Genomic DNA, 12,990 nt, shown 5'->3' on the forward strand with positions numbered 1-12,990 from the left:
GTGGGCGGGGCCGCCCCGCGGAGCTCGCCGCAGACGGCGGTGTGGACTACAAGTCCCGGCATGCCTCGGGCATGGGTGGGGCGGGGCGGAGAGGGTAGCCCGGCCCAGGCGTGCGCAGTGGTTCTCGGGAGTGGCGGGGCGGGGCGGGTCCACCCGGGCTGCCCGCTGTAGCTCGGGGCTCCCGGGTGGGGATGGCCACGGCCATTGGCGGAGAGGCGGGAGGGGCGTGGTCCTCGGGAGCTGCCGCAGGTCAGGCTGAACGGGCGGAGGCCGGCGGCAGACCGGAGAGGCACGCGTTGGGCTGCTGCGTTTCTGGCCGGTCATGGCAACGTCTCCCCTGAAAGTGTGCATCGTGGGCTCGGGGAACTGGTGAGCGGCGGTGGGCTGACGACACGGGATCCGCCTTCAGGAAGCCCCTCTCCGGGGCGTGCGAGGGCCGCGCGTCCCCGCCGCGGCGTGGGCACCGCGCACCGCGCGCAGGCAGGCGGGGCGGGCGGCCTCGGGGCCGGGCTGGGCACCGCGCACCCGGGGAGGCCGAGACGAGGCACTCGCCCCGGAGGCTCTGGGCTCGCGTGTCCGCAGGGAGCAGCGCGAAGAGCGGGGACTGCGCGCCCGCGGGCACCTGTCTGCGCTCTTGTCACCGCGCGGTGGGCGCAAAGAGGCCACCTGCTCTCCAAGCCTGGGCGTTATGCGCAACAGCCTGATAAGGGCGCTCTCCATTCTCGGCGGATCGCCCAGGTGGAGGAGCTGAAGGAGGCTCGAATCATCTTACTGTAGCTTCGGTAATCGGGGAAGAAGGCACCGAGGGCTAACGGGCGCTTGCTACCCTGGTCTCTGGCGGGACCGCCCTGCCCTTCAAAGTGCGTGTCTAGCCTCCATCGCTGTTGCGTCTAGTATCTTAGTAACGATGTGTCAGGAAGAAAACCCAACTTCCAACCGGCCTGGCTCCCAGAATAATCCAGGGGCGTAGAGAATTCTTCTCTGGGGAGATGTTTGCGAAGCATTGCGCCTCTGCGAGGCTTTATTTGGTTTAACATTTATGCAGCGCTTTCTGCCAAACACTCTTCTAAGCATTCTACGAATGTCTGCTCTTTTAATTCCCTTCATCAAACTTACACAATGGGATTCTCTGGTGAGTTGGGGGAGGGGGCGGAGTATGGTATAAAATCTGATCTTTTCGATCTCTCTTCTATTGCCCTGCACTATTTTTCCCACATTTGAGGGACAGGTATAGAATCTTCACAGTGACATTCATTCAGTGTTTTTGTGTTCCTCTGGCCCGACACTCATCACAGTTCAGGCTTCTAGGAGCGTGGCAGCAATTCGTATTACTACCTACTTCTTGGAGGAAACCTGACCTGGTTCTTTACCTTTCCATTCCTTCAAGTCCAGGGGCCTCTCTGACCTATGACTACAAGGAAGTGATTGTTTATCTGTTTCTACTCCTCCCCATCCAGCACTTGAGAACAGCATCTACCCTACTGTCTGGCATATGCTAAGTAAATACTGAGTGCTTGAAAACTAATTTTTTTTAATTTTTTAAAAATATTTTATTGATTTTTTACAGAGAGGAAGGGAGAGAGAGATAGAGACTGAGAAACATCGATCAGCTGCCTCCTGCACACCTCCTATTGGGGATGTGCCCGCAACCAAGGTGCATGCCCTTGACCAGAATCGAACCTGGGACCCTTGAGTCCGCAGGCCGGCACTCTATCCACTGAGCCAAACCGGTTATGGCTGAAAACTAATTTTTTAAAATACATGTTTTTAAAACTAATTTTTAAAATGTAATTATACTTGATTAGGTAATATAGGCACGTGTTTAAAACCCAAAAGATATCCCCCCAAAAACTCAAAAACGAACAAACCATGAACCATCTCCCACCCACCCTTGTGCCCCAAGGACCTAATGGAGGAAAACTGGTGTTGTCAATTTCTTCTGTCCTTTCTGGAGGAATTCCATCACATGCAAATGAATGTTTACGTATATTCCTTTCCCTCTCTGCCCTGCAAACACTAGGATAGCAAAGCACTTTTCTGTAAATAATAGTGTTCCGCACAACATTGAATGGAGTTGGTGCCTATCCACTGCAGAGTTTCATTTGGTCTTTCAGCTCGGCTTTGCCAGTTTTGGATCCCAAGGTCACTAGTGTGAGATGTCAGCTGCCCTGTTGGCCATGGGACTGGAAAAGCACCCACTTAGCGAGTGTTCTTTTAACATTAGGATCCTCTTCTGTAAGAGGACCCAGAGCCACAGGTGGCAGCACCTTTTGCTAATTTACAAGGTGCAGTGGAAGTGGCACCGCTTTGCCCTGCTGGATTTGGGCCTGGATCGGGAGCAGTGAAGTGAACCTCCTACCCCCTCTGCTGGGGATTTGGCTGCCTTCCCCCAGTTGCACTCTGTACTTGAGCACTCTGTACTTGACTTTTCTCGGCCCGCGCCAGCCCAAGGAAATGGAGTAAAGCTTGGCCTGTGACACTGGCACAGAGCAGTTGAGAAATGTGCCATGCTGATGGTTTGGGCTGGCTGCCTGGCCCCAGTAACTATGGGATCAGATGGGAACAGTGGTTGGCTTCCTTGCACCCGCTCTGGGTTCAGAGCCACTCCAGTCCTAGAGAGAGGATCGCAGCCTCGCCAGAGATGCAAGAGCTTAGGAGCTCGTTGTGCATTCAGCCCTCGTCCATAGACATTGGAGTGTTTGGCTTGTGTAGTAGGTAGTGTGGCCTTTCCAGGGATACAGACTCAGCTAGACACGGTCCTTGCCATTAAGAACTTAGCTTCAGCTCTGAGATAGATAGAAACTTGGAAGATAAATTAAAAAGAAATAGTAAGTGGAATGAAATACCTGCCACAAGATTAGGTGTTACAATTTAAATAGTGTTAGTGAAAATGTGATCCAAAACCCACTTGCATCAGAATTGCCAACTGAAACTAGACTTGTCCCAGAGGTTGGGACAGATTACTTCCCTGAGAGACTTCAGCTTTTTGCTAATTTTATTGTATTTTTTTTTAAATATATTTTATTGATTTTTCACAGAGAGGAAGAGAGAGAGATAGAGAGAGTTAGAAACATCGATGAGAGAGAAACATCGATCAGCTGCCTCCTGCACATCCCCCACCAGGGATGTGCCCGCAACCCAGGTACATGCCCCTGACCGGAATCGAACCCGGGACCTCCCAGTCCGCAGGCCGACGCTCTATCCTCTGAGCCAAACCGGTTTCGGCATTTTATTGTATTTTTAAAATTTTATTTTTATTGATTTCAGAGAGGAAGGAAGAGGGAGAGAGAGAGAAACATCAATGATGAGAGAGAATCATTGATTGGTTGCCTCCTGCACGCTCCCCCCCCCCCCCCCCCCCCCGGGATTGAGCCTGAAACCCAGGCAAGTGCCCTTGACCGGAATCAAACCTGGGACCCTTCAATCCACAGGCGGATGCTCTAGCCACCGAGCCAAACCAGCTAGGGTGCTTTTTTTTGCTAATTTTAAAACAGCTCTACCTTTCCAGATATGGGCTTCTCAGGAAAGTGAAGGTGATTGAGCAAATTTTCCACTTGGGCCTTTGAAGTAGCTGAGAATGCTTATGTCAGTAGAAGTGTTTTCACACCTAAGCTCCTACCTCCAAGGTGGCTATAACCCTCACATTGAGTGTAAGTGATCAGTGGCAATACAGATACCAGAAGACTGAATCTAGCTGACTAGCCACGGCGCTTCAGCCAGAATGGACATGTGAGGGGAAGTAGCCCGGTTGTGTAACATGCCCTTGTCCTGCCCTTTGGCACCTCCTTTCCTCTAAGCCAGGGAGGAGGCTGGAGGTTGGCCCTCAGGCACCCAGCCCAGCCCAGCCCAGCCCAGCCCTGCCATGCTGCACGCTACAGGGAATGCTGGAAGCTGCTTCCTTAACCTGTGTGGCCCTTTATGGTTCCGGTGACTCAGAAGAAAAACAACAAGACACACACAGTGACTCAGAAAAAACAACAGAAAGAACATACATGTACACCAAAAAAGCTTCTTAAGTAACTCCAAATATGAAACAAAGTTTCTTCATCAGAACCTTGGGAAGATCACCCAGACACAGTGCAAGATCCAGCTCTAGAACTGAAATGTCAGGGCTATATTTACAGCCAAACCTCTGTGCTAGGGAGTGCATGTCCCAGGCCTGCTTTGGAGGCAGGGGAGAAGAATGGCCCTAGATTTCTGTCTTGGCAGCTCTGAGGCCTGGAGCAAACTGCTTCTCTCCAGGAATCATTGCTTATAAGGTTGGTACTACCTGCTGTCTAAGATTATGGTTAGGATTAAATTAGATGATCTAGGGCTGTGATGGCGAACCTATGACACGCGAACTCATTTTTTTTGGTTGATTTTTCTTTGTTAAATGGCATTTAAATATATAAAATAAGTATCAAAAATATACATCTTTGTTTTACTATGGTTGCAAATATCAAAAAATTTCTATATGTGACACGGCACCAGATAAGTTAGGGTTTTTCAAAATGCTGACACGCCGAGCTCAAAAGGTTCGCCATCACTGATAGGGAGAGTACAAGGTGCGTAGCACTCAATAAATGTCAGCTAGCATTATCGTTATAATTATTGATTTCATCATCGTTTGGCCAGCACCATCTTGGGTCATAAAATGCACCCAGTTGGGGTTTGGCCAACGAGCAGAGGCAGAGAAGGGAGAGAAGACAGAACACCCTGGTATGCAGCTGGAGTTGTTTATCTCTTGCCGCTGTTGTCTTCAGGATCAACCAATAGCCTGAGGCCTGAGACTGAAGGTCAGGGAGAGTTCTGGCCTACTTTGCATTGGTGACTCAAGGGCGCTGTGTGTGACTCATCTGTTGTGGTTTGCTGGAACCTTCTGAGTGCCCTGCTGTGCTCTTTGTCCACCTTTGTCACCTTTTTTTAATTTTCTTTGTCACCTTCTTGTCTGAATTACTGTTTCTGTCCTGATTCTCGCTACACTTCCACATGGAGAGCCCAGAAACCGTCTGAGCGGCTGTACATGAGCTCCTCTAAGGTCAGAAATGATCCCTTCCCTGTGGACAGGTAGCACTGACCCACTAATGCTTTGGAAGCTGGAGTTTAAGGATAGGATGGGTTACAGCTGCACTTGGCAAAGACCCAGAGTCCCCTCTGATCAGGGTGAGAAAGTTTGTACAATTAGAAAACAACAGCAAACTGATACAGGATCACCAGTTTGAATTCTGATGGACAGAAAGGCTCTCTGCATCTCCTGCTCCCCTTCTTTATGCCAGGCTGTCCACATGGGTCCTTTTTCCTCTGTGGTTTCTCCCTTTTATTTTAAGCTTAGGAAGCTTCCCTATCCAGAGATCAAATAGACATGCACCAAGATGAATCTGTTTGAAAAAAACGCTCCATTTTCCACATTTGTGTCGAACACTCGGGCATTTGTACCGAACACTGGAAAAGCCCTTTAACTGCCAAGAATTACACAGAATGTTAGCAGTGGTTCTTCCCCAGGCAGTGCGATTATTCATAATTGCTTCTTCTTTCATGTTATCACTTTTATGAGCAAAAACACGTAATGTTATTTAAGCCAAATCTGACCCCTCTGTGTCCTTAGCTCCACGGTTGGGATCGGCTCTTGGGGAGACCTGGCATGGAGCGGGGAACATCTGGCGGAACCCTTGTTCATTCTCCTCGCGTCTGTTTCCTCCTTGCTAAAAAGAGGGCTGGACTGTTGAGTCTTTTCTGGCCCAGAAAGAGTCTGCACCCTGTGAAGGGGCGTGGGCCACCCGAGTTCTGCCGGGTTTGGGCCTGACTTGACAGGTAGCCATTCCTTGGGTGATGCAGCGCCTCCCTCAGCCTGATTAAAATATTATACCTTTTTATTTTTTTAAATATGTTTTTATTGATTTCAGAAAAGAAGGGAGAGGGAGAGAGAAACAGCAATGATGAGACAGAATCATGGATCGGCCGCCTCCTGCACACCCCACACAGGGGTTTGAGCCCGCAACCTGCGCATATGCCCTGACCGGGAATTGAACTGTGACCTCCTGGTTCATAGGTCAGTGCCCAGCCACCACTGAGCCACGCCAGCCGGGCTAAAATATTACACCTTTCTAGAGGGGTAGGGGTGAGAAGGCTGTGGACAGAGTGAATGCCAAGGAAGGGTGGGGGCATTGCCAAGGGGGAGGTTAGGACCTCCAGCAGGTAGGTATCCACCCAGCCAGGACCCAGGGAGGGAGAGCAGAGTATTTTTTTTTTAATATATTATTTTATTGATTTTTTTACAGAGAGGAAGGGGGAGAGGCACAGAGAGCCAGAGACATAGATGAGAAAGAAACATTGATCAGCTGCCCTCTGCACACACCCCCACTGGGGATGTGCCCTCAACCAAGGTGCATGCCCTTGATCGGAATCGAACCCGGGACCCTTGAGTCCGCGGGCTGACACTCTATCCACTGAACCAAACTGGTTAGGGCGAGAGCGGAGTAAGACAGGGTCTGGGGTGCGACTCTCTGTTCTTCCACTAACCACCTGTGTTCTCCAGGTTTCCGTTTCTTCGTGTAAAAATGGGGATAATAATAGCACCGGCCTCAGAGTGTTGCTGGGGCTTCCCACAGATAACAAGGGCGAGGTATTTAAGACCGTACATGGCTGGTATTGGATCGTTATTTCCCCCATGTCCCTTTTGAATTGCATCTGCACAACATTGTAGAACTTGTGAACTAGTCTATATTTTGAGGCCCAGGACTTAGATAATCCATCATTTCATGAGCAATGTGGTTTTATACATCTGTGTAAAGACCCAGGGCTGGCCATCAGCAGACCGGAGTCCCCCTCCCAGTTCTGCGATGACCTGGCTGTGTGACAGAAGGTCAGAGCTACCCTGACTGAGCCTGTGTGTGCTAATCTGCAAGGTGAAGAGTTCGAATAGGATTAAGCCTCCATCCTGCAGGCTCTTAGAGCTTCAGTTGTCTGCTTCACTTTGTACTATTATTTGCTTATTATACTTTCTTTAAAAGTTTACTTTAGAACAACTTTTGGTTAGAGTGTTGTCCCAATGCGTCAAGATTGTGGGTTCCATCTCCGGTCAGGGCACATACAAGAATCAACCCATGAATGCAAGTGGAACAACAAATTCATTCTCTCTCTCTCTCTCTCTCTCTCTCTCTCTCTCTCTCTCTCTCTCTCCCCCTCTCAAAATTAATCAATAAAAATGTGTTTAGCCCTAGCCAGTTTAGCTCAGGCCTGCGGACCGAAGGGTCCCAGATTCGATTCCGGTCAAGGGCATGTACCTCAGTTGCAGGCTTGATCCCAGGCCCTGGTATGGGAGGCAACCAATTGATGTGTCTCTCTCACATCGATGTTTCTCTCTCTGTCTCTCCCCCTCCCTTCCACTCTCTCTAAAAATCGATGGAAAAATATCTTCAGGTTGAGGATTAACAAAAAATAAAAAAATGTTTGAGGTTGACTTTAAAAGACAACTTTACGTCACTACTGTAAATGTCATATGTACAAGATAACAACAACCAGTAGAATGAAAACAAAGCAGTACGATGGAATTCTTGCCAGGCACCACTCCCTGACAAGGACAAGGCCCAGAGTCTGAGGCCTCCTCATACTTTGTGAAGAAGAGAAATTAGCACATGGAGAGATGGTAACCACAGAGTCACACGCAAATGAGACATTCTACACTCTCTCAGAAGGCCACAGGAGTTGGAAAGGATACGAGCAAGTCGGTGTCCTTCGGTGCTGTGTGTGGGCACCCATTCCTCACTTTGGACAACCTTGGACTCATCATAGACCTGCAGGGGACTTCACAGGTCATCCTCCCCACCTGTCATGTGGTAGATGGACGAGCTGGGTCAGGTGTGGAAGTGGCTGCTCATGCCCTTGCCCCAGCAGCGTGAGGATCCTTGCCTGGCCCTGCTTGTGCAATGGCAGGACAACGCCTGAAACATGGAGAGACCCTTCACTGTGTCTATGGGACCCCAACCATGACCAAGCCACACACACCGCCTTCAGAGGCTGCAGTCAGCACTTTTATTTTAAGCTGAGTTCTAATACATTTGTGCACTTTCTTTAGAACAGGATATGTCACTTAGAAGTAGACCTCAGTCCCTCCCACATACTCAGGTTCCTCCAGAACACTCCCTTTGCTGTGTTTGCTCCTGTTTCTTCATGTTGGTCAGAAGTACTAACACTTAGTGCCATTTCAGAGCCAAAAAGGAATCTTGGGTATGGAATATACTTTTGTATAAATAGCCTGATGGAGGTATAATGCATAAATCAAAACACTGGACATGTTTAATATGTATCATTTGATGGGTTTGGAGATGGGAAACCATCAGCACAGTTGTGGTTCTTGGCTTGGCCGGGCTCACTCATGCGTCTGCGGTTAGTGAGTGTGGGCTGGGAGCCCTGTGTTGCCTGCTCGGCCCATCCCTAATTCATGAAGCCTTTTCTGTTTCCCAGCAGAGGCATGGTCTTCCTCAGCACGATCCCCGTGCCTTCCCCCTGTGCCCCAGCTGGGATCTGTCGGTCAGGGTTCCCCCAACAGAAGGCCCAGCACGGGAGACCTCTCGTGGGTTAACATGAGTTGCAGTTGATGGCGTCCTTTGAGCTGAAGTCCATCACAGGGTTTACCCTTCTAACCACATGTCCCTCCATTTCCCTTCACCTCTTGTCCCACACAGGACTGTGAATTCCTTCTACCTTATTTATCTCTGAGTGAGTTGTAAGCCTTTGAAAGCAAAAGCATTGCCTTTCCTCTGTTGTGGCACCAGTGACTTAGACAGAGGCTACTCAGTAAATATTCGATAACTGAGATAAGTGAGTGAGGGAGGTTATTGAGGCCAGGGAGGAGGCAGCATGAGGTCCCAGTGACCTCACGTGAGTGAATAATATAACTGGAGTTTCCCTGACTTATTTTCGTCCTGACGTTTTATGCCCCATCACACCCCAAAGGATGCACAGACATGGTCTGGTGGGCTTAGTTCTTAAACACTTCTAATGTTCACTTAAATTTTTCCAACTTAGTCATTTCAGCGGTTGCTACAGGTTTGCTTCTGGTTGTAAATAAATGCTTGGCTTCCCCACCAGGGGGCTGAAAAGGGAGTGTACTCCATTAAGATCATGGGGAAGGGTCTTGTGGTTTGGTTTATTTTCCCACTTGATTTATTTGACTTGGATTCCTAGTGTCTTAGAGACGCCCCCCCTCAATTTGCTCAATTCCCCAGAATCATGCTTGCTCTCTTGTTGACCTTGTGTGAGTTACTTAATGTCAGGGAACCCTGAGTCTGAGCTGCTATCTTGCCGTGAGGACGTGAGCAGCTATTTCCAAGATGAGAATAAAGGTGAGAGTGATGGTGGGGAGATTCTTGGCCTCTTTTTTTACAAAGTGTCAGGAGGAGAATTGCATCGATGGGTATTTAACTAATAAACTGTCCTGCTGGCATAGAATAAGGATTTTACAGGTAAAGCCTCGGAGCTTTGCTATTGACAACTCTTCTCTTGTGCGGTAGGAGGCACCAATGTTCTAGATCATTCAGCAGAGCTGCTGTTCTCAGTCCCTGGCTGCTCACATCAGTCCCTGGGGAGCTCTAAAAACTGCCAATGCCTGATCCCACTCCAGAAGAACCGATTTTGTTGGCCTGGGGTGTGGCCTGGGACTCTGGGGATGTCCCAGGTAATTCTAAGGGGCAGCCAAAGTTGAGAACCACTGGCTTAGCTGATCCATTCTATCTCAGGAATGGGAAAATAATTCTAATATAGAGATAATTATTTGATTTTTTTCTGGTTGTTAAAGCACAAAGGTTTATATGCTGGGATGAATTAGAGTTGGGTTAGAATAACTGAGATTTATCGGAGAGTAAGGATAAAGATCTCCAGTATGTGCTCTTGTCAGCTTAGGCCCCGCCGTCTTCTGATATCACCCATTCCTTCATCCCACCAAATTGTCTCCAGAATTGACTGTCATTTAAGATTGCAAAATAGGAATGCAACATTTCCCAGTTTTCAAATTTCTTCTGAGTTCCTCTGACTTGATTCATCGCAGATATTCTCTGTTGTTATTAAATGGGCTCATTACACAGTGTATTGTCGTTGGCGAAGGAATTTTGTTAATACATTTTTTAATGTATCTGTAATGTAAAAACAGTCCTCTGTTTTCAGAAAATACTTGTGAATTAATTTAGCATAGAATTCTCTGCCTAACAAGAACCATGATTTCACTCATCTGTGGGATATGAAAGCAACAAAAAAGTTTTCTTGAGAAAACTAGAGAATTAAACTGTAATTTTATACTCTTAAGCTGCTGCATTTCATCAAATATAGAATTCATCTCAGTTTCTTATTAGAAAAAGCAATGACCACCCTAACACATGAATTTGCAAAGCGCTGTTTACCTTTCTTTCATTTGTTCCTCACACCAGGAAACTTGTCTAAGAAACAAACTTTCTCTGGTTCAAAGTCCTACAGTAGAAGCTTATTGGCCCAGCTGGGATCAGGTGCCCACCCCTAGACCAATCAGTGGCCCAATCAGCAGAGCCTTGGCCCACTGTGCAATGAGTACATTTGTGAGGTGGGCACAGGTGCCTGGACCAACCATGAACTCCTCTGTCATGGTCACTAGCCACAGACCCTTGGCCCTTGTCTGGAGGACTGGCACTAACTAGTCGGAGTGCCTTCTCTTCCCTTATTGGAAAGCCTAAGGGGCAACTGGTTCGTTACCAGAATGTTTGGTCAGTAGAGATGCAGAAGATGGGAGCTTGCTGGGCTGGAGGCTGGCTAGGTGTCTGCTGGGGGGAACCAAACACTCAGGCCCCCCAGAACATGGGCTCTCACTCTGCTTTTTTTCTGGAATCCACTCTGGTTCTTATCTTTCCATTATGACTGCAGTTCCCCCAGAACATAGTTTATAATCTGGGGGTTGGCCGTCCAGAGCTGTCATGGCATCTCTACTCAATGACATCAGTATCCAGGCTCCTTCTCTTGTTACTTTGCTGTGTGTAATCTTTACTCCTACTATAAGATCTCCTCACAGCCCAAGAGGGCTGCTGGAGCCCCAACAATCATGTTCTGTCTTCTAGCCTCAGAAAGAAGGCGGGAATAAAGAAAAGGGAGACATGCCCTGACCGGTTTGGCTCAGTGGATAGAACGTCGGCCTGCGGACTGAAGGGTCCCGGGTTCGATTCCGGTGAAGGGCATGTACCTTGGTTGCGGGCACATCCCCAATGGGGGGTGTGCAGGAGGCAGCTGATCGATGTCTCTCTCATCAATGTTTCTAACTCTCTATCCCTCTCTCTTCCTCTCTGTAAAAAAATCAATAAAATATATTTAAAAAAAAAACAAGAAAAAGGAGAAAAAGGGCACCTCACAATAGCTACATTTGTTATTTTTTTCCCGTCTTTTAGGTGGATTTCTCTTCTGCCTGTGATCCTCTCTTCCAAGATAGGTTGACATTTCTTAGTTTTAAGGGGTGGTGCTTTTTGACCTTGTACCTAATTCTGAGGCTTTCCTGATCACAGGGGTGGTATTTGCAGGTGAAAACCACTAAGTTTCGCATGGCTCATGGCTGCACATCTTGAGTTACAAGTTCAGCGCTTGAATCAGAACCAGAATGCGAGGCTTCTGAATTAGAATCTAATGCATTTTCTCTTCTGCCCAAGTGAGTTTAATTTTGTTCTCCACTGTTTCTTGTAGGGGTTCCGCTGTTGCAAAAATAATTGGTAATAATGTCAAGAAGCTTCAGAAGTTCGCCTCCACGGTCAACATGTGGGTCTTTGAAGAAATGGTTGATGGGAGAAAACTGACAGACATCATAAATAATGACCACGAGAATGTGAAATATCTCCCTGGACACAAGCTGCCTGACAATGTGGTAAGGCCGTAGGATGAAAAGTACATCTGGTTAGGTTGGAAAGCTACGTTTACCTGAGTCAACACCTGGGACTTGAGAAAATACAAAAACTATTTCCCTCTTCCCCTGTTCCTTCCACCTACCAAGTTCTTGGCTTGGTCAGTTTTGGTTTTCTAGACTCTGAAATGGGCTCTGGTTTAGTTTGCTAGGGCTGCCATAACGAAGGACAATAGACCAGATGGCTTAAACCACAGAATTTTATTTGTTCACAATGCCGGAGGCTTCAGGTCTACTAAGATCAAGATGTCAGTAGGGTTGGTTTCTCCTGAAGTTCTCTCCTTGACCTGTAGGTGGCCACCCTCTTCCTGTGTCTCCACGTGGTCTTCCCTCTGTGTTGTCTGTGTCCTAATGGTGTTGTATTAGGGCGTCTCCTAAGGACCTTGTTTTAACCTAATTACCTCTACAAAGACCCTGTCTCCAAACAGTCACATTCCGAGGTACTAGGGTTATGACATAGGAATCTTGGGGAGACACAGTTTGGCTCATGACAGGTTACTGTCTTAGCATTCAAAGTGCAGGTCCCATCAAAGCTGGACTAACAACCTTGCCTTTGGCCGCTCATGTTCCCTGGTAACTCCCAATATACCCTTTTTGGGTACGTGGACTTTGATCCACTCCCTAGGACACTTGACCTTGGTCTGTAATTACAATCAGGGTCAAGGGCTAAATTACAGGAGATCCGAAAAAAAAAAAAATAAGAAAATTGTAAGACTGACCGTTTAAAATTCAAGCTTATTAGGTCTGGGAGGGGACAATAGAGGTTACTGCCTGGCCTCATTCCAGTGACTTGCGGGGGAAGGAAGAAATGAGCATGTGACGCAGAAAGAGGCTACCCCACTGCTTGTCTGAGTGGAGTGTGTGAACTTCTGTTGCCAGCGTCACCCCTGGGTAGCTTTCTGTAATTGCTTGAAAACCAGATCACCGAGGCTGCCTCATTCCTGTGGTTAACCAGCAAAGCTCTCCTTTGTTAAAGAAATACCCGTCCCTGCACATATTCACTCACCACACCTTGCTGAGCAGGCACTGTGCATGCAAAGCCCAGCGTTGGGTGCTGGAAACAGAGGAGTAAGATGACCCTGCTTCCCTCATGAGTCTGGGGG

The 12,990-nt window shown here is 48.1% G+C and overlaps 1 protein-coding gene across 1 annotated transcript in view; it reads left to right on the forward strand.

Annotated features, from left to right (window-relative positions):
* Nucleotides 1-209: 209 nt before the first annotated feature.
* GPD1L (glycerol-3-phosphate dehydrogenase 1 like) overlaps nucleotides 210-12,990 on the forward strand; it is a 39,455-nt gene continuing 26,674 nt past the window's right edge. Inside the window, exons 1-2 of the mRNA XM_059664146.1 lie at nucleotides 210-369; nucleotides 11,674-11,851. Coding sequence (XP_059520129.1) covers nucleotides 323-369; nucleotides 11,674-11,851 — 225 coding nt within the window. The 5' untranslated portion in view covers nucleotides 210-322. The remainder of the gene's footprint in view (nucleotides 370-11,673; nucleotides 11,852-12,990) is intronic.

The sequence above is a fragment of the Myotis daubentonii genome, chromosome 14 (genome assembly GCF_963259705.1).
Source record: "Myotis daubentonii chromosome 14, mMyoDau2.1, whole genome shotgun sequence".
Taxonomy (NCBI): Eukaryota; Metazoa; Chordata; class Mammalia; order Chiroptera; family Vespertilionidae; genus Myotis; species Myotis daubentonii.